Here is a 22,855-nt window from a genome sequence, read left to right as displayed (position 1 = left end):
TTGTTGGGACTGTAGAAGTCATCCCAAGGGCTGCCCTTGCCCTCGGTGGCAGTGCCTGCCTTGGACTGAGTAATTTTTTCACTGTAGCTTCATGTTGTTTGCGTTGTTTGTCTTCCACTGCTCTACTAAATAGCTGGTGAGTTGTCTCGCCTATAAGATGTGCATACCTCTCCTATTATGTTGCGTGGTTACCCTCTGATATGGGTACAACTCGTAATCACTTCTCGTGGCCTGAAGTTACGTGAATCACCTGAAAGATTTCTCGACTAGTTGCTTTTCTACTATTTCTGAAGAGTTCTTAACCTTTTGCTACAGTTAACAGTTCAAAATTCAAACAATCATAATTTTTTATTCTAAAAGGGTAATTTGCAAGGTCCGTAGCATCAACATTGCTCTGTTTATAGTTCTTTACTATCTCCTAGCTAGTCTGTGCATACCCTTTCTCTTAAATTTACTAGACTAACAACCTTTGTCTTGCTCAGTGATGGAGAAGAAATTAAAGGAGCGAGAAGAGAGAGAACAGCAACTGATTGAAGCTAAAGCCAAACTTGAAAATGATATTGCAGAGATCATGAAGTCTTCAGGAGACAGCTCTGCCCAGCTTACGAAAATGAATGATGAGCTCCGGTTAAAAGAAAGGTATTCTGTTGTTGTCAGAACATTTTCACATGAATTCGTTAGTCCTGCACTCGCAGCTTCTCATTTTATCTTTCTGTAAATATCTGAACAAGATGCTCCTGAGTGTCACATTGATATGACAAGTGAACTTATTCTATCAAACTGAATTAATCAAAACAGTCTCCTCGAAAGTGATTTGAAGAGCATCTAATATTTATAATTCTAAAACCCTTATGTAACATGCTTCTCATTGCTCAGAGTAAATGACCTTTTTCATAATCTAGACTGTTTTGTGATTTGTTTCATAATTATTTGATTACCTGATAATCTTGGCTTACTTGGATATATAAAAGACTTGGGTCACATTTTTGTCTAGCAAGAGAAAATGTGTTTGTTTTCAAATAAAAATTGTATGTAGAATAGTTGTTCTTTACCTTTACGAAACCCCAGACTGGGGGCAAAGTAACTGACAGCTGTGTCGCTCTGCACACAAGCAAGCACTCAATCTCAGTTGTGTATATTTAATTTAGCAGAACATTCTCTGTATGTTAAATAATTAAATCTCTTTCTAAATGCTTGGACAGTGTATAGAACTTCAGCATAATTTAGAGTCTTTCATCTCTGTGCTTGTCGTGCAGTCAGCAAAAAGTAATGTTCTTTTATTTGGTCTTTCTAGGCAGTTGGAGCAAATACAACTTGAGCTTACAAAGGCAAATGAAAAGGCTGTTCAGCTTCAGGAAAATGTGGAGCAAACAACACAGAAAGCTGAGCAGAGTCAGCAAGAAACTCTCAAGATTCATCAAGCAGAACTGAAAAATTTGCAGGATCAATTAATGGACATGGTAAGAAGAACTTTAAAAGCACTAGCTAACTACGTGCAGAATATTGTACCACTGCTTCTTTAACTGTGTACCAATTGTTTTATCTTCGATCAGAAAAAGCAAGTCGAGACTAGCCAAAATCAGTATAAGGATCTTCAGGCAAAGTATGAAAAAGAAACTTCTGAGATGATCACTAAACATGATGCAGATGTCAAAGGGTTCAAGCAGAACTTGCTGGATGCAGAAGAGGCACTGAAAATTGCACAAAGGAAAAACAATGAGTTAGAAACACAGGCTGAGGAGCTGAAAAAGCAAGCGGAACAGGCCAGAGTATGTATGCTTTGTTACTCTGCAAATAATTTAAAGTTTAAATCTTTCTGTTTCAGTGAATCGCTATTTTCTGCCTGGCTTCACCATTTCATAGTAAATTTTTTCAATGTTTCTTTTTTCAGCTTTTCCAGGGTAGATTAATATTGGTTAGGGAAGAGAAGCATACATGGCTAACTGGTTGTCTTCTCTAGATTACACAAGAATCCATGATACACAGTCCTTTGATGTTAGCATTTTATGTTCATTGATACCTGGCTCAGCACAATTGGTTGGAGCCAAATGTTATTCTCTGTTTTTTAAATGCATGATTTTTAAAATATGTTGTGAACATATTTTAATTAAAAATATTTTTTACACTTACAAAATTTCAGGTATGTAACACAAATTATTTTCTGTAGTATGATCCCATATTATGTGCAACTATTTAGTATATAGCTTGACTTTAGTTTTTTCCTGTTTCTTTGACATTACTGCTTGCTTTCATCCTTCAGTTATTTGCTATAATCTTTGTTTTATGCTTTAGCAAAATATTTAGTGTATAAATTGGCACACAAGTTAACTTTAAATACACCACTGATGTGGTGTTTTGAATTAAACAGGTTATGACAATATATTTTTGACAATCATGAGGAGGATTATCTATAAAAGATGAATTTGAGAATTGGAAGTCAGTATCTAATATAACTCCCTGCATTTTAATTCACTTAGATTATTATGAAATCATTCTGTGGCTCTTCTTTCTGAGTAATTTACATTCAGAAAGTTTGTTGAGAGTAGTTTTAAAAACAAGATGAATTCTTGTATGGAGAAACCTTCAAACTATGATGTTTTGGGTTTTTTTTAATTATTATTTAACCACTGAAAAGTTTTCTTGTGGATGGTGGGTGTTTTGTAATGAAATGCCAGGGGTGGCTGTCAGTAGTTGAGTTCACACAGGGACTGTGTGTCAGTGTATACACTTTTAAAAAACTTAAGTTACAATAGCTCTGTTTGCCCTTAAACCACATTCCTCATTTGTCTGCTTGACTTCATTTTTGTTTTCCCTTCTCCCTGACTTTATTTCTTTAGTCCTTAAGCTCTGTGTTAGCATCAGCCAGAAAAGAAATTGAACTAATGTCAGACAAGATGAGGGGTTTGATATCAGAAAAAGAGACTTTGGCACAGGAGGGGAATACTTTAAAATTAGAGAGAGGTTCCTTGTTATCAAAACTTCTAGAATTGGAATCAAAGATTTCGTTCATGCAGCAAGACCAAGAAGAACTTTTGACAATAAATGAAGAACTTAATTCAGAAAATAAAGAAATCCTAAAGCAGAAGGAAGAAGCTGAGGCCAGAAGCCAGCAGGAAAACACAGAAAAGGTAGCACTAATTTCTGAGAAAAGCAAATTACTCTCTGAAATAGAGGCAGCACAGGCAAACCTTCTGAAGGTAACTCAGGAAAATGATGCTCTCCGGTCTTCAGAGTCAACCTTGCTCCAAAAGTTGAAAGAACTTCAGGCCAGCAAAGATGCCATGGATGTGGTATGTCAGAAACATATCAAGGAATGGGAAGAACTGGAGAATTGTCAGAAGAAACTTTTGGAAGAGAAAGATGCAGTTGTTAAAGATAAAGATTATGTTATTCAGAAGCTGGAAAATGCTTGTGAGGCCCTGACCAGAGATCAAAGGGAGCTACTGCAAGAGGTGTCAATTCTGACTGCAGAGAGAGATTCAGCCCTAGGTAAACACTCGGATCTTAAAAATACACATATAGACTTAAAAAATGAAATGAACAGTCTATTGCAGACAAGTCAGAGTCTGCAGTCTGAGAAGGAGATGCTCCTTAAAAGCATAGAAGAACTGCGTGTGAGTTTAGACAATACGGTTAGTGAAAACCAAGCGTTAAAGGTGAGAACGGAAGAGATGCAAACAGAACTAGAGACTGAACATAAAGAAGTTAAAAAAGTGATGAAAGACAATACAGAGTTGAAGGATTCCCTTGCTAGTCTCTCTTGTCTTCTTGAGGAAATTAAAGCCTCAAGAGAGAGATCCAATTCTGAGTGTATTCAGTTACTTCAAGAGAAAGAGGCTTTTGCTTCATCAGAACGAAGGCTTTTGGCTGAAAGGGAGGAACTTTTAAATGAAAATAAGGCAATTACTGAAAAGCTTGCAAAGGCCACAGTAGATGCTGTACTTGCTGAGACAGTTTTTACTGAGAAAATAAATGAACTGAACTTAGAAAAGGAATCTGTTTTTCGTAAGTCGTTGCAATTTGAAAAGCACAATGAAGCTCTTCTGCAGGAGAAGAATGAATTGGAGAACAAATACTTAGAGCTTCTTGATGAAAACAAGTCTTCTACAAATGCAATTTCTGATATGAAGAGAGAACATGAACTGGATGTCTCAGCCAAGAGAGCTCTGGCCCAAGAGAACACCATGCTCCAAGATTCCATTGAAGCCCTCAAGGAAGAACTAAGTAAGAAGACTCTAGAAAATCAAGAGCTAATAGCCTGTAAATGTGACCTTTCAGATCTTCTGGAAGAGGCCCAGGAGGCCAAAAGAACATTAGAAAATGAACTGGCTGCTGTATCACATGCCGAGCAGGTCCTGTCATCTTCATTCAAGATGTGTTCCTCTGATAGGGAGATGCTGACTAGAGAGAGGACTGAATTGCAAGATAAGTGTCAGCAATTAAATGGAGAGGTTGCGGTTATGAAAGAAAACCTAACCATAGAAAAGGAAGCTCGAAAACTGGACAAGGAATCATTTTTGTTGGAACGGATGGAACTTCAAAGCAACATCAGCTTCTTAGAGAAGGAGATAGAAGAGCTGAGAGAGAAAAATAAAGAATTTCTGACTGAGAAAGAACTTTTAGTTCAGGAGAAAGAAAGATCTGAAACTAAACTGGTAGAAATAATTAAAGAAAAAGAAACCCTCTGTGCAGAGAGAGATCAGCTTGCTTCCAGTGTCGAACAACTGAAGAGTGACTTTGCTTCCTTGTCTAAATCAAAAGCAGAGCTCCAGGACTTACACAGCCGTGTCTCCGAGACGCTAGATGATCTTCGACAGAGGCATGAGGTGACGGAGGAAGAGAGAGTAAAGTTACTTCAGGAAAATGACAGCCTGATTGCTGAACAGAAGAGTCTGGTCATCGTTAAGGAAGAAATACTGAAAGAGAAGGAAAAATTCTCCAAGGATTATTATAAACTGTGCAAGGCAGTAGCACTTTTAGAACAAACTAATAGTGACCTCTCAGGCAAATTGCTGGTCTCTCAGGGCAAAAATCAGACGCTACAGGAGGAGATGAACAATCTGGCTTTGAAACTAAGAGAAATTGAGACTCTCCAGGCCCAAACAGTAGCACAAAAACTTGAGGTATTGAAACACGTAGTTAAACAATCAAGTACGGTTATACTAATACTGAGCACTAACCCGGTGGTTTTCTCTCTGCACTTCATTGCACAATCAGCACTTCATCTCGGTGTAAACAGGCTGGAATTATGGTCTCTCTCAATATATTACTTCGGGATTTTTTTCGAGTTGTAACTGTGAGTCTGAAAGACACTTCAATATTTTTAAAAAAATATTTCTAAATATAAAAGCCTATGTTGTCGCTGAATGTTGCAAGAAAACAACGTAAGCTGTGAATAAAAGGAAGTTTTGTTTCCTGAATCTGGTAGGAGAAATTGAGCAGCTCCTTCTGTTGAAGTACTCTGCAGCTTAAAAGCTAGACTAGTAATAGGTGAGGTTTTAGATTAGATCTTGATGTGATTTTTATGTTAAATTACAACAAACTACAAATTTGAGTTACTCAAAAAATATATAAAACAACATACTGCTCTGGTAAATGCAATTGGATAAAGAGCAGTGTAAGACAACCATTCAAATTTACATTAGAGGACTTTCAGTCCATTAAAGATGCTGACAATTCTGGTGTTCTTTTTATTCACAGAAGTGTTTTGTATTCACCACCAACAAATTTTGTAAAGTATTTTGGATTTCAGTTCATGTGGCTTGAAGCCCATAAAATCATTTTGAATACAAATTGGAATCAAGATGACCTGGTATGCCTTCCTAGGTGTTTTAATATTCTTGTGAAGTATTTCCTTTTATGAGGGCATAATGAACAACAATGAAATAATGCAATAATAGGCTTTATCACCTATTTGATTTTTAATTATTTTTCAAATTATTAACAACTTTTTGTAATTCCACATTTTCTGAAAATAGAGCAGGCTGTTGGAAGTGAATATCTATTGAACTACTACTGTCTAAAGTGATTAGAAGTCTAAGAGCAATCACAGTGGTGGTAATTAGAAATCCAGGAATTAAAAAGAAAAAATGGGTTTCCTCGGTGGTGACACAAGCATGGGGTTATGATCTATTTCTGCATGGAATTGAATCTTCTCATGTCCATTTATTATTATACTTTATGCAGCTTCAAAATGCAATTAAATTCCCAGTTGAAGTCCTTATTTAATTGGAAAGCAGTTGGCCAACCATGGAGCTATGCATAAAGTATCGTGGTTTATCTTTTGCTTTCAGAGGTCCCTTTGGTAATACTCCTTTTTCCCTCACCCCCCTTTACATATAGGCTGCCAAAATGGCAGAAGATGTTTTCCAGACTGTGGAGAAGGTGACCAAAGAGAAGGATGCCATTCACAAAGAAAAGATTGAAACTTTGGCCTCTTTGGAGAACTCTAGACAGACAAACGAGAAGCTACAGAATGAAGTAATCGCATTTAAATGCTTTTATATGAAAAGTTTTGCCTAGTTTGTAAGGAACAGCTGTTGAATTACAGAGAATTAGATGAGGCAAGAGTGGATTCTGTCATTTTCCCAGCACAGTACTCAGTCCTGACTGGCTTGTGAAAACTTACTAGATGAGTGCATATTGATGGAAAATCTAGGTGCTTTGTATAGCCGTCTGAGCTATTAGGGTCGACTTAGCGCTGAGGGATGTGGTGTAGTTGGGAACTGTTAATGTTGGGTTGATGGTTGGACTGGAGGATCTTCAAGGTCTTTTCCAACCTAGACAATTCTGTGGTTCTGTGAGCTATGTGCTTTTGTATTTTGCATGTGGTTTCAAATACTGTACAGTATATAAAGTCGTGTCCCTTGAATCTTGGTGCAGCAACAAAATATCTTATGTAATAGGAGTTCTGGATGCTACGGCAGCTTTTGTAGATCACAGAATCCAGAGACATGGGTTTGACTTGAGGCTTAATCAGTCTTGCTATAGAGCTTTGGATCCGTTGCTTAGATGTGACCGCTGTGTGCTTCAGTTCCCTGGTTGTAAGCGTGGGGTGCAACTTCACACTCCGATGAAGTGCTCAGAGCTCTGAGTATCAGTGCTCCTAATCCACAAAAATTACCGCTCCAGTTGTCACCTATAATGCACTCCTTTTGCTGTACATCTTCTTTGTGATCTTGATGTGTGTAATGTTATAATTGCTTCTTTTTTCCACTTTTCTGTTAATCAGAATTGTGGTTTGACAAGGTACAAATTCTACTGAGCTATGCACTATACAATGGTCCCAAAGAACTCCGCAGTCCAACACATAGAGCAGTTCCTCTAGGGACCTGTACTTCAGCCTGTGTCCTCCCACCGCTTTGTGATACTTCAGGGTTCAGAGAAGGGAAGAATGTCTTCACTAATATCTTTCACACTCTTTTGCCCTAGAGTGTCTGGTCTAACACTGAACTGGCATCTTTTCTGCAGATCTTGAGCACCCTGTGGCCTCTTTTTGATGGCTCTTTCATCTTCTGCAGCTCCCATAGTAACGGGTAGTGAACAGCTGGGCTAACCTAAATGCCACAGCTTGTGCTGAAACAGTAATGATTTCCAACAAGATCTGAGGACTGGAGAATTAAAAGCAGTGACGTTAGTAATGGCAGGGATTCACTTTCTGGATTAAAAAATAAATAAATCTGCGGGGTCCTGTAATGCCATGAGAATGGCTGTAGATTACCTCTTACGTAACACAATGTATTGCTGAATGTGAACAAATAAGGTTCGCGAGCCTGTGGTGTTTACGTGGTAGATGCGAACTCAGTAAATAGATACACAGCAATTTGTCCCATGCAACGAGATTTCTGAGAGGAATTCATTGCTTATGGTTGCAAGCACAACATTCAGCCTACTGTTTCTCAGAAATTAAGGTATGGTAAAGCACAGAACTTGTTACCAGTTATTTTAGAGGAATAAAGATCAAGGGAGCAGCTAATTTTAGCAACGAGCATTGAATTTTTTTTAAAAATGTGCTTTGAGTCATATATAGCATTTAAAATGGAGATGCTTTGGAGCTTTACCTTTTATATCAGGGTATATACATCGGATTACTGTAAGCTGCTCTTCAATGGGCTTGGGATTCTTTGTGCTGCTCGACTTGGCTGCAGAAGGTCTCATAACATTTTTTGTTACACATGCTTCTCAGTACAGACAGACTGACTTAATTTAAGGACTAAAGATGACGAAGTGGAACAGCTCAGCTCAGGCCCCCATTTTGCTGAATATCTTTTCCGAGTGCTACACCTAAGAACTGTATAGTTGCATTAGTGTAATGAGGTGTTTTTCCTCTTTAAGTTGGACATGCTTAAACAAAACAACCTGAAAAATGAAGAGGAACTTAATAAATCAAAAGAGCTGCTAGATCTGGAGAACAAGAAAGTGGAAGAACTTAGAAAAGAATTGTAAGTATTTCAATGTTAAATCTGTTAAACCATTACTTTGTAGTTACATTTACCTTTCATCTTTTAAAAAATTGTCTTTCAGTATCTCTCCAATATCCTCACTTATAAAGCAGATATTAGGTCAAAATTAAATATGAGTTTGACTTGAAATCAGAACGTTGCTCCTGAATTGCTGAAGGATATTGAAGCAAATCCTTCCCTCCAGGCATTGTTTGAAATAATTTGTTTTTTGGAGGAAGTTTAGTGTTCTGCCACCTGAGGGCACTAGGTTATTTTAAAAGCTTTATAATAAAAGAAATTCTGTTTGGATTGAATTACAAATACACTTGGAGTGTTAAGTAGTTTTAAGTGGCTTTGTTTACAGAAAATCTGGTTCTACTTTTATTTTTCATTGGTTGCTTTATCCAGTTTATTCCCATTGACCCACTGTGCATTTATTTTCTAACTGTCACAATCCAAATGCCATATGTAGTATGTAAAACCAGAGTTAATTGCCTGACATGTGAGATGCTTCATTTGCGAAGCTACCTCTTAGGTACTACACTAACCATGTGTAACATTGTACACAACAAATTAACTGCAAAGCAGCTGATATAAGGTAATTTGCCCTGTGAAATCTCATTGTATCAAAGCTTTTGGTGTGCCACTGTGAATAAAATTCCTAGTTATTGCTCCCCTGCAGTAACTGCATGTCCCCCAGCTTTCAGAGATGTAATGCATTGAATCACAAATCTGTTCCCACCTGCACTCCAAGAAGAATTTCTTGACTCATGGAGTGAAAGCTGGAATCTAGACTGAGAGCTAAAAGCAGCTTTGACTAATTATTATTATTGTTCTCTCCATAAGTCATTTTGTGACAGTTCTTAACCACTGCTCTGAGGTTAAGACAGGGAACAAGGAAATCAGCACACAGAATTAATACCAAGTTTCTGTATGACTGACAGATTTTGCTGCTTGCTTCTAAAAACCTGCAGGCTTGTATAGACCACACCCACCTTTGAGGAAGGCAGGATTTTGTTCCATGTGCAATTCCTACCTGCTTTAGTGCTCGTGGGAAATGCCTAAGCAAAATCATTATTGCCAGACTAGTTGCTCCAATGCTGGAACAGCAAGGGGCCAGCAGACTCTGGGTTCGTGGAAAGACAAAATATATTAGACTGTAATTTGTCAAGCAGAAGTTATTTACAGAAGGTATTTCCTTGAATATCATCAGCACTGAAAGGTGTTCTCATGATCCTGATCGCTTTGTGGGGTTTTTTCAATTTTTTTTTTTTTTCTTAAAGTTAATCCTAGTCATGGACTATTGCTGAATGTGGTCTCTAATCATCAGTGGTAGGAGACGTTGTGCATAAGTGGAAGCTTGTCTAGTTGTTTTTTAATTGATCTTTGTTGTCATAATTATTTTGTGTGCTCCCTTGTTTTAATTAGAGTAAAGAAATAGCTTGATAATAGGCATTTCTTGACCAGCAGTGATGTGGGTGGAGAGTGCACCTTTGAGAGGTCAGTTGGTGAAGGCAGTGCCCTGGGCTTTGCAATAGAGAGTGGAGGGAAGATTTTTGCTCACAAGAGCAGCGACTGTAGGTAGGGACACGCCGCTGCCTCCAGAGCAGCGCCTGTTGGAGGTGGGGGGATGTTACAGTGACACTGGTGTCCTCTGTAAAAGAGCCTTCTTGTGCAAAACTGCAGTGAAGAGAAGCAGAAATACTGGCTGGATGTTGTGTATTCATTTAGTACTGCACACTGTAAGGCACTCGCAGCTATCAGTCTTGGCACCAAACACAGGGGAGCATCTCACACAAATTGACCCCGGTGTTTTTTGTGCTTTTTTTTACAATGCCCTGACTCTACGTTTTAATGCCGAAAGCAAAAAGAGGAGAACTGGTTAGTGCTGCAGTTCAGCAAACAATTGTGGTTAAAAATAGGTATGTTCCTGCATTGGCAAGTAGCTTTGTAGCAAGATAATTTGAATCGACGTTCAGGGGTGGGAGCTGGCCTGTTTAATCCAGGCTAGGTGGATCGGAGTGGAAATTGGTCGAGGTGAGACCAGATAGAAGCAATGGCTGGAAAATCTTAGTCATATTACATGCTGAATTCAAAAAGTAAATCAGGCTTCCTTTTGTTTAAATGTGCCCAATAATAGACCACAGAGTCCTTGTATTTTGAAGTGCTTGAATAAGTTTCTGACTTACGGGTTCTTCTACCTCCCACAGTCATAAAAGTATTTTTAATATTCCAGTCAGGGTTTAACTCTGTGTAATATTGGCACATAGGAGTACTGAGATACCTTTTTATGAAAACAAACAGTTATAAAAATTACTGTTTAGTGAACTGAAGCTTAGCTTTTATTTTTTGAAAGATATTGTCAAATCTTACAAAAACTTGTGTTAGTCGTTTGTGTTACAGGCAGGCATGCAAAGTATTTTTTTTTTCAAAAATTTGTTGAAAATAAACTTACTTTAAGGAAACCACATTTATTAGTGGCGATGTAGGCTAATGAAACCTGCAAATCCATGTTTTTCTTCAGCTTTTATTTTGTCTCCTTTTCAGTTTTGTATCTGTTAAAATAATGGAATAGATTAAATACTTTCCTGTTTTGCCTCCTGCAATCTTACACATTCTTGTATGTTTGGGTGTCAGACCTTGTAGGGAGTATTTAAATAAGAGGAACTGTAAGATTTTTCTTCTTTTTCTTTTTTTCTTGCCCCTTTTTTTTTTTCTCGTGTTTTACCTCTGGCTACAGAGTTCACTTCTGAGAAAGTCTAGGCTATAAACCTTGCCAACACTCTTGCCAAAGCCTACCCTATATTTCTGAAGCCAAGCATTTGCTAACGGTTGAAAGCATGCAGAACTCGCAGGCTGGACTTACCTTCCATTTCCCTGAGTATCTGATACATGTAAAGGAAAAGGAGTTTTGTGCTGCTACTGCTTTTCAGGGCTACACCTACCCCTGTGCACCTGAGGTATAGATTGTCACCTTTATTATAGATCCCATTAGACACGTGACCTAGATGTATTTTTCCAAGCTGTGAAGCTGAATCTCTCCCACAGTTTTTTCTTGCCTCTCTCGTTCCTATGGTAACGATGCACTCTCTGTCCTCGCAGCGAAGCGCTCAAGCTGGCAGCAGCTCAGAAGTCCCAGCAGCTTGCAGCTTTGCAAGAGGAGAACGTGAAACTTGCCGAGGAGCTGGGCAGGAGCAGGGACGAAGTCACAAGTCATCAGAAGGTAGAGTGGCTGGAACGTTTCCTGATCTCTGGTGCAAGTGCTGTGCGTGATGTTTCCGCTGATGCCTGGGTGACGTTGCACTGCATGTTTGTGCTTGAAAGATGAGTTGTTCTGAGAATGTTTTAAAATAAATTTGGAAGCCACCTGCATTGGGAGGTTAGAACTGCAGGCTGACAGAAGGTTACGTAACCTGTGAAGGATACTTAGGAGGCCTGAGAATAAGCATAAATTAAATATGCTTTAGCCAAATGTATTAACAGACACTTGCTATTTCTGTCAGGAGTAATTTTGTTATACAACTGTGGAAATCTCCATCTACCCAGTACTAAGGAAATCTAGCTATTTAATTCTCCTCCTTTTTCCTGCTCTCCCTTCCCACTAAAAAAAAAGGGTATTTAGGATGTATTTCCGAATACTATTTAAAACTACTTGGTTGGACTCTGTCTCTGAAAAGCGCTATGCACGTGTAAGCTTGCTTCAACTTCATACTGTGCATGTACATGAACAGTGCTGCAGCCAGTAGAGGGGTAGAATCGATGCAAGATGTTTTTCTGGTGGTAGTTTATAGAGGAGAAGACAACTCTCTTAAATTTTATTTTTTTTATTTTTTACTATTACATTTTAACATGTTGTTGGAATCTTAAAGTATGGGCTGAGTTACACAGCTTATACCACTAGTACTTGCCAAAAGAGAAATTAGATTTACAGCCATTAAATATGGAGGGCTTAGTTCTTGTGGAGCAGTTCCCGTGATAGCCACACCACAAAGACATTTTAGGAATATCTTGTCCAAAAGCAAGCACATAGGAGACATGGGTTTATATGTTGCCTTGCTGAGATGGCACTTGTGCAGAAGAGGGGTATGCTTCTTCCCGGTGACAGTGAGACAGATCTCGCCAACCTGCAACAAAGACTAATATTTTTGAAGCCAAGAGGCTGGCTTTTCCCCAAACGGTTCTATTTTGAAATACTGAGAATGGGTGACTGCAGATCAGGCCAGTTTTTAAACCCTTCTGTCTGCTGACAGGAGTAATGCACGAGCTGCTTCATCCTGAAGAGCCTTTGGAGATGATTAACAAGAGTCCCAGACGTGTGGGCTCCACCACTGACTCATGCTGCATCTGAGTAGTGGTGTGGTAAGAGAACGCTGTCATCCTAAACAGCCAGTGGGAGCTCTGCTCCCCACTCCCACATGTTTTCTTAAATTATTTCAGAATCTTTGAGGCAACCTGTTATTTTCAGAAAGAGTTGTAACTTGAAAAGGATTCGGCAGCATTGGTCTATATCTTTCTGCCTGTTGTATGTAGCTGGAGCTGATACACAGCAAGTCCCCGAGGGAGGGGACCCTTCGGCCCCCCAGGCGTAGGCTGGCAGCGGTCAGGGCGATCTCCCTCTGTGGCCGCCGTTGTTTCCAGGTGACCTTGCGACGGAGTCCTGCTGTCTGGGGATGTCGTGGCCAGGATAGAGCGCAGTCGGTGAAGCACGGGGATTAGTCAGTCTCTTGCAAACTGGAGTATTCTCAGTTCACTTGCAACGTGGCCTTTTCTGCCCGGGAGTAGATGGCTCCAAGATCAAAGATCTGGAAGATCTGCTGAAGCTTGGAGAAACACTCTGTTTGCCTTCTTCAGCCGTTCGTGTTGCGTTACGTCCTCTTCTGCGAGGAAGATGTAACCTGAATCTTGGAAACGTGGGAATGCCATCTGCTGCATTTTCTAAACATAGTATTTGGGCTATGGTGTCTTTAGGTCTAGTGAACTGCATGGCCTCCTGAAAAAATGGAAGAGGCATCTGGTATTCCAGGGAGCTCTGTTGTGGCCAAAGGAACAAAGGCAAAATGGTGTCATTTAAAAATGCGGGTTTCCTGCTGAGCATCATGTAACTAATGAGTGCAGCTCTTCTCAGCTTAGTTCAGCTCTGAGTGGTGAAACGTGTGGTCCATCTGCCCAGATCGGTCGTATTTCAGGGTTGCTCCTAAAAAGCATTCCCTGTCTCATCTGGAGCCTGTAAAGTACTAACCATCCTTTTCAGTCTGATAGAAACCTGCCATGACCCTGAAGAGTAGGACTTCTTTCCTTTTTTTTATTTTTTCTTTAGATCTTACCCAACCTAAACTTACAGTCCCCTTGCTCTACCTTTGATGCTGCTGGGTCCTCTTAATGAAATGGCAAGAAAACCAGCCAGCATTGAGGATTCTCGCACAGTCTCAGGGATCCCCCCCAGTTCTACTTGGGGTGAATGCACGTTGTGTTTGGGCACCAGGGTGCAGCATGCTCTGGGCTTCCTTGGTTCAGGCTGTCTGGGGGGAGTGGAGAAAATGTTACTGTGAAGAATTGCTCAATTAGATTTTAGAGAACAAGTGTCTGTGGTGGCAATGAAGAGGTTTAACAGGGGACAGGATTGCTCATGGAGCTGCATTTTGTGCAGGGGATACTGAAAAATTGGACAGCAGGGAGGAGAGCACAGAATGTAGCAGAGCTTCGGTCTGTGTGAGGTTCTGTGCATGTGCCTGTTAAAATGCAGTAGGAAAGGTAGCAAGCATATGTTTTAAGTATTTTGAGCAGTTGCTATGGTAACTATATAAATTCTAGCAAGTCAATTGGGTTAGTGAATCTGTGGCTGCATGTGGCACACTTTGCAAAATTAATGAATACTGTTTCATGAATGATTTAACCTGATATCTAAAGGTTAAAGTGTCTTGTACTAAAGATGCTGAGGGGTGCTTTTCTATATCGATCCATAAATAATTAGTTGTTTGTAATTAGCTAAAGATTCCCAGTCAGATAGATACTGAGCTCGGGGTACTTTTCTGGCTTATTTGTTGTGGTATTTTGGGAGCCTCACACCTGTCCAGGCATTTTAACTTCATTGGAAAAAGTGTCAAAACATCTATTAGCTCAGCTGGTCCATCTTTTATTGAAGATATGTGAGAAGTCTGCTCTGAGGGTAATGAGAGAATGAGTGGATTGCAGGAGAAATGTTGAGAGAAGGGGTGTCATTTCTCCCCTTCTACAGGCAGAAACTGCTCAAGGCTTGATCCGTGACCCATGCAGCTGCAACAGGGGTTTAGAAGCTGCACAACTCCCCTGTCATCTTGTCCGTTACTTTTCTTTCTCTTAAATTCACTTCTGTCTTGGTCTGTACAAAAATCACTCACCTCTCTACAGCCAAGCAGGAAGCTGAAAGGGAGGGGAGATACAGGGCTTATGCTCACAATCTTGGAGCATTCCGCAAATATTGAAGGGTTTTCCGAGTTAAACAGGCACCACAGTCTTTTCCTAAAAGAAACTGGTAAATAGCTGAGGTGTGTTTGGGGCGGGGGAGGAGGGCGTCATGGAGCTCTGTGGACATGGCCTCTGGGCAGCAAAGGGTGAATCAGGTCAGTGTGAGGTTGTTCCGATTGCAAGTGGCAGTCAAGAGCATAAACACCAGAAGATTAAGCTCACAGACAAAGTGATTTGTTTGTAGAATGTGGCCAGGTTAATGCTGCACAGTGTGACTAAAGAAATGCTAGTGCTGGTAGAGGAAAAGTAGTCCAAAAAAACAGCTGGAAAAGTGTGATGGACAGGAGATTGCAACGTGAGTCTGAGGGGGGAGAGGGGCCACATAAAACAGTTGTCAGAGGGGGTTCTGGAGAGGCGGCTGAGTAACGTGCAGCTCATTGGGATTTACAAGTGAAACACTTCTCAGAATTTTCATATTCTTTTTTCCTTCTCTTTTTTATGTCATCAGTCTGTACAGATGTAAGGAGTTCATACAGGCTGTCTCTGTGTAGGAAGCAGACAAAAATTCTTGGAAACAGGGGGTGTACTTTGTGCTGCTGCTGAAATTCCTGGGTCTGATTTGCCTGCAGGAAATATTTGGCCATACCCCCATAGCAGTGGTCACTTTCCTTGAGAGAGACACTTAAGATTTGCTTTAAGACTTCTTATTGTAAGTCTCTCTACACCCTTCTAGTATCTATTTTTCATATCAATAAAGCTGTCTGATTAAGCCCCAGCAAAATGACACCAATTAATCTTAAATCTGAAAGGCTTAACAGCACTGCAGTATGTGAAAGGAGAAGGTAAGTTGTCAGAAAATACAGAGGAGACATGTTATCTAGGTGAGCTGCATTTAGCTGAGAATTGGAGGCTGACAGACAACCTTCCTTCTCATTGGAACTTGCTTAACGCTTTCTGTGCCTGTCTGTGCCAAACCTGAATGTCTGCAAAGTGCTAGAAGTATTTAGTCAGTAAAAGAGTATTTGCTGCTGTTCCCAGGGCTCTGAGGTTTCCGTTACAAATGTAGGTCTTGCTGACCTTGTGGGTGAACCCTGAAAGCTTGAGAAATCTAAGGGGACGTTGTGTTCAAGTCAAGGTGCAGGTAGTTGCTCCTGTAACCAGTTCTGCAGGGCAGTAATTGCTGACTTGGGCCACTGAGTGAGAAGAAAGGAGGAGATGGTGAAAAAGAAATAACTGGCCTGAAAAATAGTTAATTTCATAACCTTACCAGCAGTTCAGTTACCCCAGTGTTTGTGGAGTGACTTTACAGTTTTGTTGTTATACAAATTATGGTGTTTGGTTTGTTTTGCTTTTCTAAAACCCATGTGGACCTGTCAGTTTGGACCACGAGAACCTGCAGCAACAATATTTTCAGCTGAAGTTGTAAGGGATTAGGGTGCCACTGCCGACTTAGGGGTTCAGGATACGGTAACAAACACCAGACTAACAGCTTTAGGGATCAATAATTTATCTCGAAATAACGGTACAGTAACAAATACGGATCAGTAGTACAATTATCCAGGTCAGAACAACAGCAAATCCAGTAATTCACCACTCCTGGGCTAAATAGCCAGGCGCACCAAAGCCTCACGGTCCTCCTTGGTGTGCGTGGGGTCTGGAAATAGGGCACAAGGCAGTGGTGGCCTCACACCTCTCTCGTGTGCCCAGGATGTGAAAATAGGGTGTAACACAGTAATAGCCCCTCACTAGCTGATGATCTTGGTCACTGAACAATTTGTGTTTGTGTGCGTGTGGTGTCCTAATAGAAAATAGATTACTTTGAGGATTTTTAGGCTCTGCAGCCTCTCCCATGTTCATTTTATGAAGATAATGATGCTCTGATATATTATGCTAAGGAAACAATCCTTAGTGTATTAACTGTACTCTTCTTGTGTTTTAGCTGGAAGAGGAGAGATCAGTTCTCAATAACCAGTTATTAGAAATGAAAAAGAGGTAAGTTGTTTTTTCTGATGTGTGTTTACCTATACAGCCGTACAGAAAACTTCAGAAAACATAAGAACTCTGCTAAGAAAGCAGTTCTTTTCTGTTGTATCATAGTTAAAAGCACTGAGGTTGTTACACACGTTGGATTGTAGATGGTATCGTCCACATTTTCTTTATTAAAAGTGAGAAGGAAGTGTAACTGTATTAATGTAAGCAGTGGTCTTTACCATTTCCTCTTTAGTCGTGCACCTCTTGCATTGTAGCAGTTCTTTTCATTTTCAGTAACCAGTTCAGTGTTTGGTTTTAGTCTGCTCTGGAATATCGGATTGTCCCTCAGTCTGAGAAAAATGCATGCCTACAGGTCTGACCCCTCCAGTTCTTAAGGAGTAACGGAAAAATACAGTGATGCTAAGGATTGTTGTTATTAAAAGGAAAAAAAGAAAGAAAGAAAAGCGGAAGTTACGCAGCGTTGAATGGCTTGTTCTCATAATTCTGGGATTTTGAGTTCATTGTGGCAGTAATTATTGCAGTTCATTCAGCACTGTTTTTCAATACCAGGAGATTTGTCCTGGGTGACTGGGGCATCCATGTGTAAACTGTGCTGTTCAATAAATGGTCCCAAGTTACAAAATTTACTGTCTTTCTGCAGTACGGGTGTGGAAAGTTAATTGGCTAAGTGCCATGATGTCTTTAGGACAATGTGGGCTTTTCAAAAGTAGTTATATAAATCCTTAGAAACAGATGCAGCTCTCCATGACACCAAGTGTGTTCCAGGAAAAACAAACAAACCCCTGTTAAATTTCCTGAATTTATAATGGTCGCCACGAAGAACAGCGAGTGGCACTTCGGTATTTATGCACATCCTTAGCTACTCGGTATTACACGCTGCTCCCTTGTTTATTCCCTAGAAGCCTGTTGTCTGGGAGGTGGGTCATGCCCTGCTGTATCCCACGGCCTTCGAAAGGCCGCCGGGGTTTGCGCCAGCTCCAGCTTCCTCAGGGTGTCAGAGTCTGAGCAGTTGTTAGACAGCGGCAAGTGAGCAGCTGAGCCTCCAGCTTCAACCAGCCTCATGAACTGCATCACTCGGCCTTTAGCTGCGTAGAATAGCAAAATAGAAAAATAACTGGAAGTTATTTTTTTAAGATGAAGGATTTTTTTTTTAAGGTAGAGATGTTTTTTTTTTTTTAAGGTGAGACAAATGTTTAGCTGGTGTAAAGACCATTTGACATCCACCATAATCAGTATGTTTACACCAACTGAGGATCATCTCCAGCATATTTGATGTGGAGGAAGGGAAGGGAAAGGAGGATGTTAGTGCTGCTGACAGCTTTATAGCCTGTTTATTTAACATGGTTTAAAACATGTATTTTAAATAGTGTAACACCTGAAAGTTACTCAAGGGAAGGAAGGAGGGAGTGAGGACCCAAGATTCATTCAATACTTTCTGGCAGTTCTATTTCATATACATTTTAAAAAACAGATTCTTTAGTAAGTTACAAAAAAAAAAAAAAAAGGTGTGTGGCTGAGATTTTCCTTCTCCTGTTTTTACTCTGTGTGAGCTGCCTAAAATAATCTAGATGATTATGAAATCATTAAAGTGAATGTTAACATTACTTTACCTTCAGTCGGTTACACTGAGATGCCCGAGTCTGTGAGTGGCTTAACGACATTCCTCAACAGTGCTGAATAAACTCCAATACAAAACAAGTCTCAGAAACAGTCAGCCTGGCTGAAGCAGACTGCAGGCCATGAGGGGTCAGAATACACCAGCATAGGGCATTGTTTGCTAACAAAGAAAGTCAGGCTGAACGAAGAGCTAATTAAATGAAAAAGAGTCTCTCTGAATTCCCAAATTCCACTGAAGTTGGTGATGAGATGAGCGATGATTTCCTCCTTTTGTCTTAAGAATTTGAGATAGTGAAGAAGAGACATCTTTTTGTTTCAATTAGGTCAAATCCCTAGCAGTAGTCTTCTCACCTGCCTTCCGCCCACAGGAATTCTCTTCCTCTATTTTAGCAGCTCCCTCTATGAAATAGTCCTGCTAGGAGAGACAGGAGTTAGATATTTATGAATCTAAGGGGGTTCTATGTTACTTCAGCTCATTAGGTTCATTGTGGGTTGCTAACTGTCTTACTGTCTTTGAGCTTGCGCTATTTATCGATACTCATTTCATTCCTCTCTCTTCCCTTTCCTACCCTTGCTTCCTTTGCTATATCTGTGTGTCTTTAATGGTAAGACTCAAGAAAGTCTATCCACGTTACAATAAATAATTTTTTTTTTTTTTAAGTAAAGTTGTTGTACATATTTTGGCTGCCTTTGTCCCTTGGTGTCTTGCTTTTGTTTTGTAAAATACTCAGCTATATATATATATATATATATTTAAAAAAAGTTTATATTTTTTACCAAAACAGAAAAGCCCCTTGGTGCAAATTTAGTTCTTCCTTACAGTATTTTCCATTTCTACTCCATGTTTCTAACATGTGGTTCTTGTTATCTTGCATTTTTAAAGCTTGCCCAGTAACACTTTAAGGTATTTGCTTCATTCTTAGAATTTCTTATTTTTGTAGTAAGGGAAGAATCTGGGTGATTTTTATTTTTTTTATGTTAAAACAAAACAAAAACCTCTCTCTCCCATGACTTACACACACTGTTCAAAATGTGGTTTAACCTCCTCAAGAAAGTGAAATTTTAAAATGGCTTGTGAAATGACAAAGTAATTTTTATTGTTGGGGTTTTTTTAATCCCTGCTGGCAAGCAGGTATTTTGGACTTGAATTGGCAGGGGAAAAGTTTAAGTTCACCAGATCAATTTCCTTTTTTTTTTTTCTCCTGATAAATAAATAGTTTCCACAAGATTTTTCTTGCAAGTTATCAGTACGTAGTTATTTCACATTCAACATATGCTCCTTACATTTACTCTCCCTCGTATGAATCATACTACGAACGATGCAGAAGCTGAGAGCATCAGTGGGGTAGACTCAGCTGATGCTGGAAGTGAACTGCGATCCACGCTTACGTATAAGTAGTGAGATATACCTACTATATTTGTAAGTTTTCCAGTTTCAACATTTTAGAGGGCCTCCAACTGGTGCTGTAAAGCATCTTTCCCAGAGAGACTGCCCTGTGAAAGAAAAAAACAATGCTACATTACAGGGACCTTTTTCCCCCTCTTGTTTTCTCTTCTCTTTTCTTCCCTTGTTTCTCTCCCCTTGTGTTACAGCATTCTTAACTCCTATATTGAATTTGTAAATATGTATTTATATGCTCACAAACCGTTTGCCTTTTTCAACCCCCTAAATGCTTGTGGTGGTTGAAACCAAGCCCACTAAATGGCAAGTTAACCATGTTTGTACAAAAGCATGTGTTTGGTCTTGATCTCTAAGATAAAGATCTGACCAAAAAGTGGAAACATCAGCTAAATAACAAGCTCTCGAACGTGAGATGAGTCACCGGGGTTTCCATCTGCCCTTGTACAGCTGCGTGTATAGCAAAGGGAAGCCCGGGTGTGTCTCAGGTACAGCAGAGCTTGTGAGCAGCAACTTCCAGATGTACTTTCCAGTAAAGGCTGGATTTGCAGCTCTGTGGATTGGAGAGGGCAGCTGCGCTCTGTCAGCAGCATCCCGAGCATTGGTGGCACATTTCTTTCCCACACCACCGCCCTGCGCTTTTGATCCAATTCAGCAAAGCATTTAAAAACAACATGGGTTAGGCTGGAGCACGTGTGTGACCCTGCTGAAGAACGCAGAGAGTGCTGTCATGCTTTGAGGGCTTTGCTGAATCAGGGCTGGCGAGGAGACCTGCTAAATGCCGTTGCCCTTTGGGGTTTTATTAACAGGAGTATAACTTGTATTTGAAGGCAAGTTCGTGCAGTCTGCAATTCGTTGTGTTTCTGCTTATATTAATTCTCTCATTGTAAAAATATACCCAAACCAAAATCAACCTTTTGGTTCTTGTTTGGTAGCTGCATCAGCTTTTCTAAACCCCAGATTCTCCACTTGCTGCTTCCATTCCCAAGTATAATCTTAACAATGAAAGAATTGCATTAATTGTGCTCTCATTGTTGAGTTTCCTATTTATCTCGAGTCGGTGAGATTTATTGTATTTCATGGTCTGGGTATCATGGCTCTCACTAACTGTAGATATGAAAACTTTTCCGTTTGAACTTAACAGCTGTCCCCTACTTACCGAGCATCGTCACACAAGGACGCACTCTGCTCGATCCCTTCAACAGTCCTAAGAGAGTGTAATTTGGTTTAATTACTTAAATGACATCGTTACGTCACTTGGGATCTTTGAAGTCTTGGCTACTTCCTGCTTTTTGTGTAGTGGGTACGCACTCAGGTAGCCTCGTTTGGCTTCAGCGCTCTCAGCTAGTAAGAAGCAGCTCATGGCCGTGGCAGTGCGACCGTGATCCTCCAAACTGAGATGTACGGAATTGCCCAGGAAACTGCCTACACCTGCAGGAGCTCGGAGAGTTGAGAGCTGCTGGGCACTGCTTGGTGCTCTGAAATGCAAGATTCTCTTCTAGAAAAGTAAAAAGAGATTTTGGAGTAACAATTTATTTTTTTTTAAACAAAAACCTTTCAGCTTGTAAGGAACTGCTGTAGCAATAGTCCTCGCATCAGAGGACAGTTACTCCTCTGTGTGTATTCTGTGACCTATCAGGAAGACTCGTTAGTGCCCGTGTGGGGATGTCATAGCTGGGATGCCCGAAGATCACTGTCAGGACAGGGCTTGTAGGCAGAAGTCGTGTCTCGTATTAGATCAGCTGAAGAGGTTGGGAGAACTGGACATACGTACACAGAAGGGGTTTGTGCCTGCTCTGGAGGAGCTCTTTTTTAACCCTTCTTCTATGAAATAAACCAAATCCCACATGGTTTTGTGCTGAAACAGTAGTTACTGAAGGCCCAGAAACTTCAAAGTATGTGTTTCAGGAAATGATGTTACTGAAATTAGTGAGGACCAGCTGATATTTCCAGCATCATCCATGCTTTGCATGACAACTTGTATAATGAGCTTTGCATGTATGTTTTGTTGCTTGTTAATAATTTTCCAGAAGTAACAAAACTCTGAAGTTAGGTTTTGTGGAACATTGTGCAACATGTTTGTTTATCCTGTATCTCCCCAGTCTATTAACTTGCTTCTTTAAATTCAAATGGATACGATGATATGCAGATTCTGGCATGTACTACCTAGGTAAAGTTTTTGCTTTGTTTCCACAGTTGTAACATCTGAAATATTTATACATATATAAAATCTTAGTCAAGTACAGAATTGAAATTTGCTTTTTAAGAACCACTTCTTACAGTAGTCTAATACTTGAAATTAATTTAAACTTCTTCAGGCGATACAAGAATCTATTCTTTCGATGATTTCTGGTTGTATTTGGTTTTCTTTTAGAGAATCAACATTAAAAAAAGAAATTGATGAAGAGAGAGCATCTTTACAAAAATCCATCAGTGTTACTAGTGCCTTGATCACACAAAAAGATGAGGAACTGGAAAAACTCAGAAATGAGGTAAATGAGAAACAATGGGATGATTCTTAATTTCAGATTAAGTTATGGCTAGAAGCATATAGCTTTGTATGGTTGCTACTGAAGAGCTGCCAAATTCTTTTTCTCTATTAATTTAGCATAGTTAAACCTTAGAATTAAATCTTTATGTATCCCTGCCTACTTAGGTGACTTCTAGCTTGTCTTTTTGGCAGCTGTTTAGCCTTCACCACTAAGGATGTTGCCTTGGTGCTGTGAGTTCATTCTGGAAGGCCTAAGCATTCTCAAATAATTCTTACAGATCACGGTGCTCCGTGGAGAAAACGCTTCTGCAAAAACCTTGCAGTCAGTGGTTAAGTCACTGGAGTCTGATAAATTGAAACTTGAGGAAAAGGTGAAGAACTTGGAGCAAAAACTCAAGGAAAACAACGAACAGCCTTTAACTGTATCTAGCTCCTCAGGTAAAAGGGAGACCCTCGTTACTGCCTCTGTGC

The 22,855-nt window shown here is 39.9% G+C and overlaps 1 protein-coding gene across 11 annotated transcripts in view; it reads left to right on the top strand.

Moving 5' to 3' along the window:
• The window catches only part of CLIP1 (CAP-Gly domain containing linker protein 1), a 72,966-nt gene that overhangs the window by 46,185 nt on the left and 3,926 nt on the right, over nucleotides 1-22,855 (top strand). For 6 of the 11 annotated variants that reach the window (XM_074886938.1, XM_074886939.1, XM_074886942.1 and 3 more), the window contains 10 exons: nucleotides 483-639; nucleotides 1,295-1,460; nucleotides 1,554-1,769; nucleotides 2,838-5,123; nucleotides 6,343-6,480; nucleotides 8,335-8,441; nucleotides 11,544-11,664; nucleotides 16,825-16,877; nucleotides 22,268-22,385; nucleotides 22,663-22,822. In XM_074886938.1, coding sequence (XP_074743039.1) covers nucleotides 483-639; nucleotides 1,295-1,460; nucleotides 1,554-1,769; nucleotides 2,838-5,123; nucleotides 6,343-6,480; nucleotides 8,335-8,441; nucleotides 11,544-11,664; nucleotides 16,825-16,877; nucleotides 22,268-22,385; nucleotides 22,663-22,822 — 3,522 coding nt within the window. The remainder of the gene's footprint in view (nucleotides 1-482; nucleotides 640-1,294; nucleotides 1,461-1,553; nucleotides 1,770-2,837; nucleotides 5,124-6,342; nucleotides 6,481-8,334; nucleotides 8,442-11,543; nucleotides 11,665-16,824; nucleotides 16,878-22,267; nucleotides 22,386-22,662; nucleotides 22,823-22,855) is intronic. The other 5 variants (XM_074886948.1, XM_074886946.1, XM_074886947.1 and 2 more) reach the window with 2 other exon arrangements.

Source organism: Strix uralensis, chromosome 17, assembly GCF_047716275.1.
Source record: "Strix uralensis isolate ZFMK-TIS-50842 chromosome 17, bStrUra1, whole genome shotgun sequence".
Taxonomy (NCBI): domain Eukaryota; kingdom Metazoa; phylum Chordata; class Aves; order Strigiformes; family Strigidae; genus Strix; species Strix uralensis.
The sequence above is the reverse complement of the archived record's forward strand: the minus strand, read 5'-3'. Positions and strand labels throughout refer to the sequence as shown.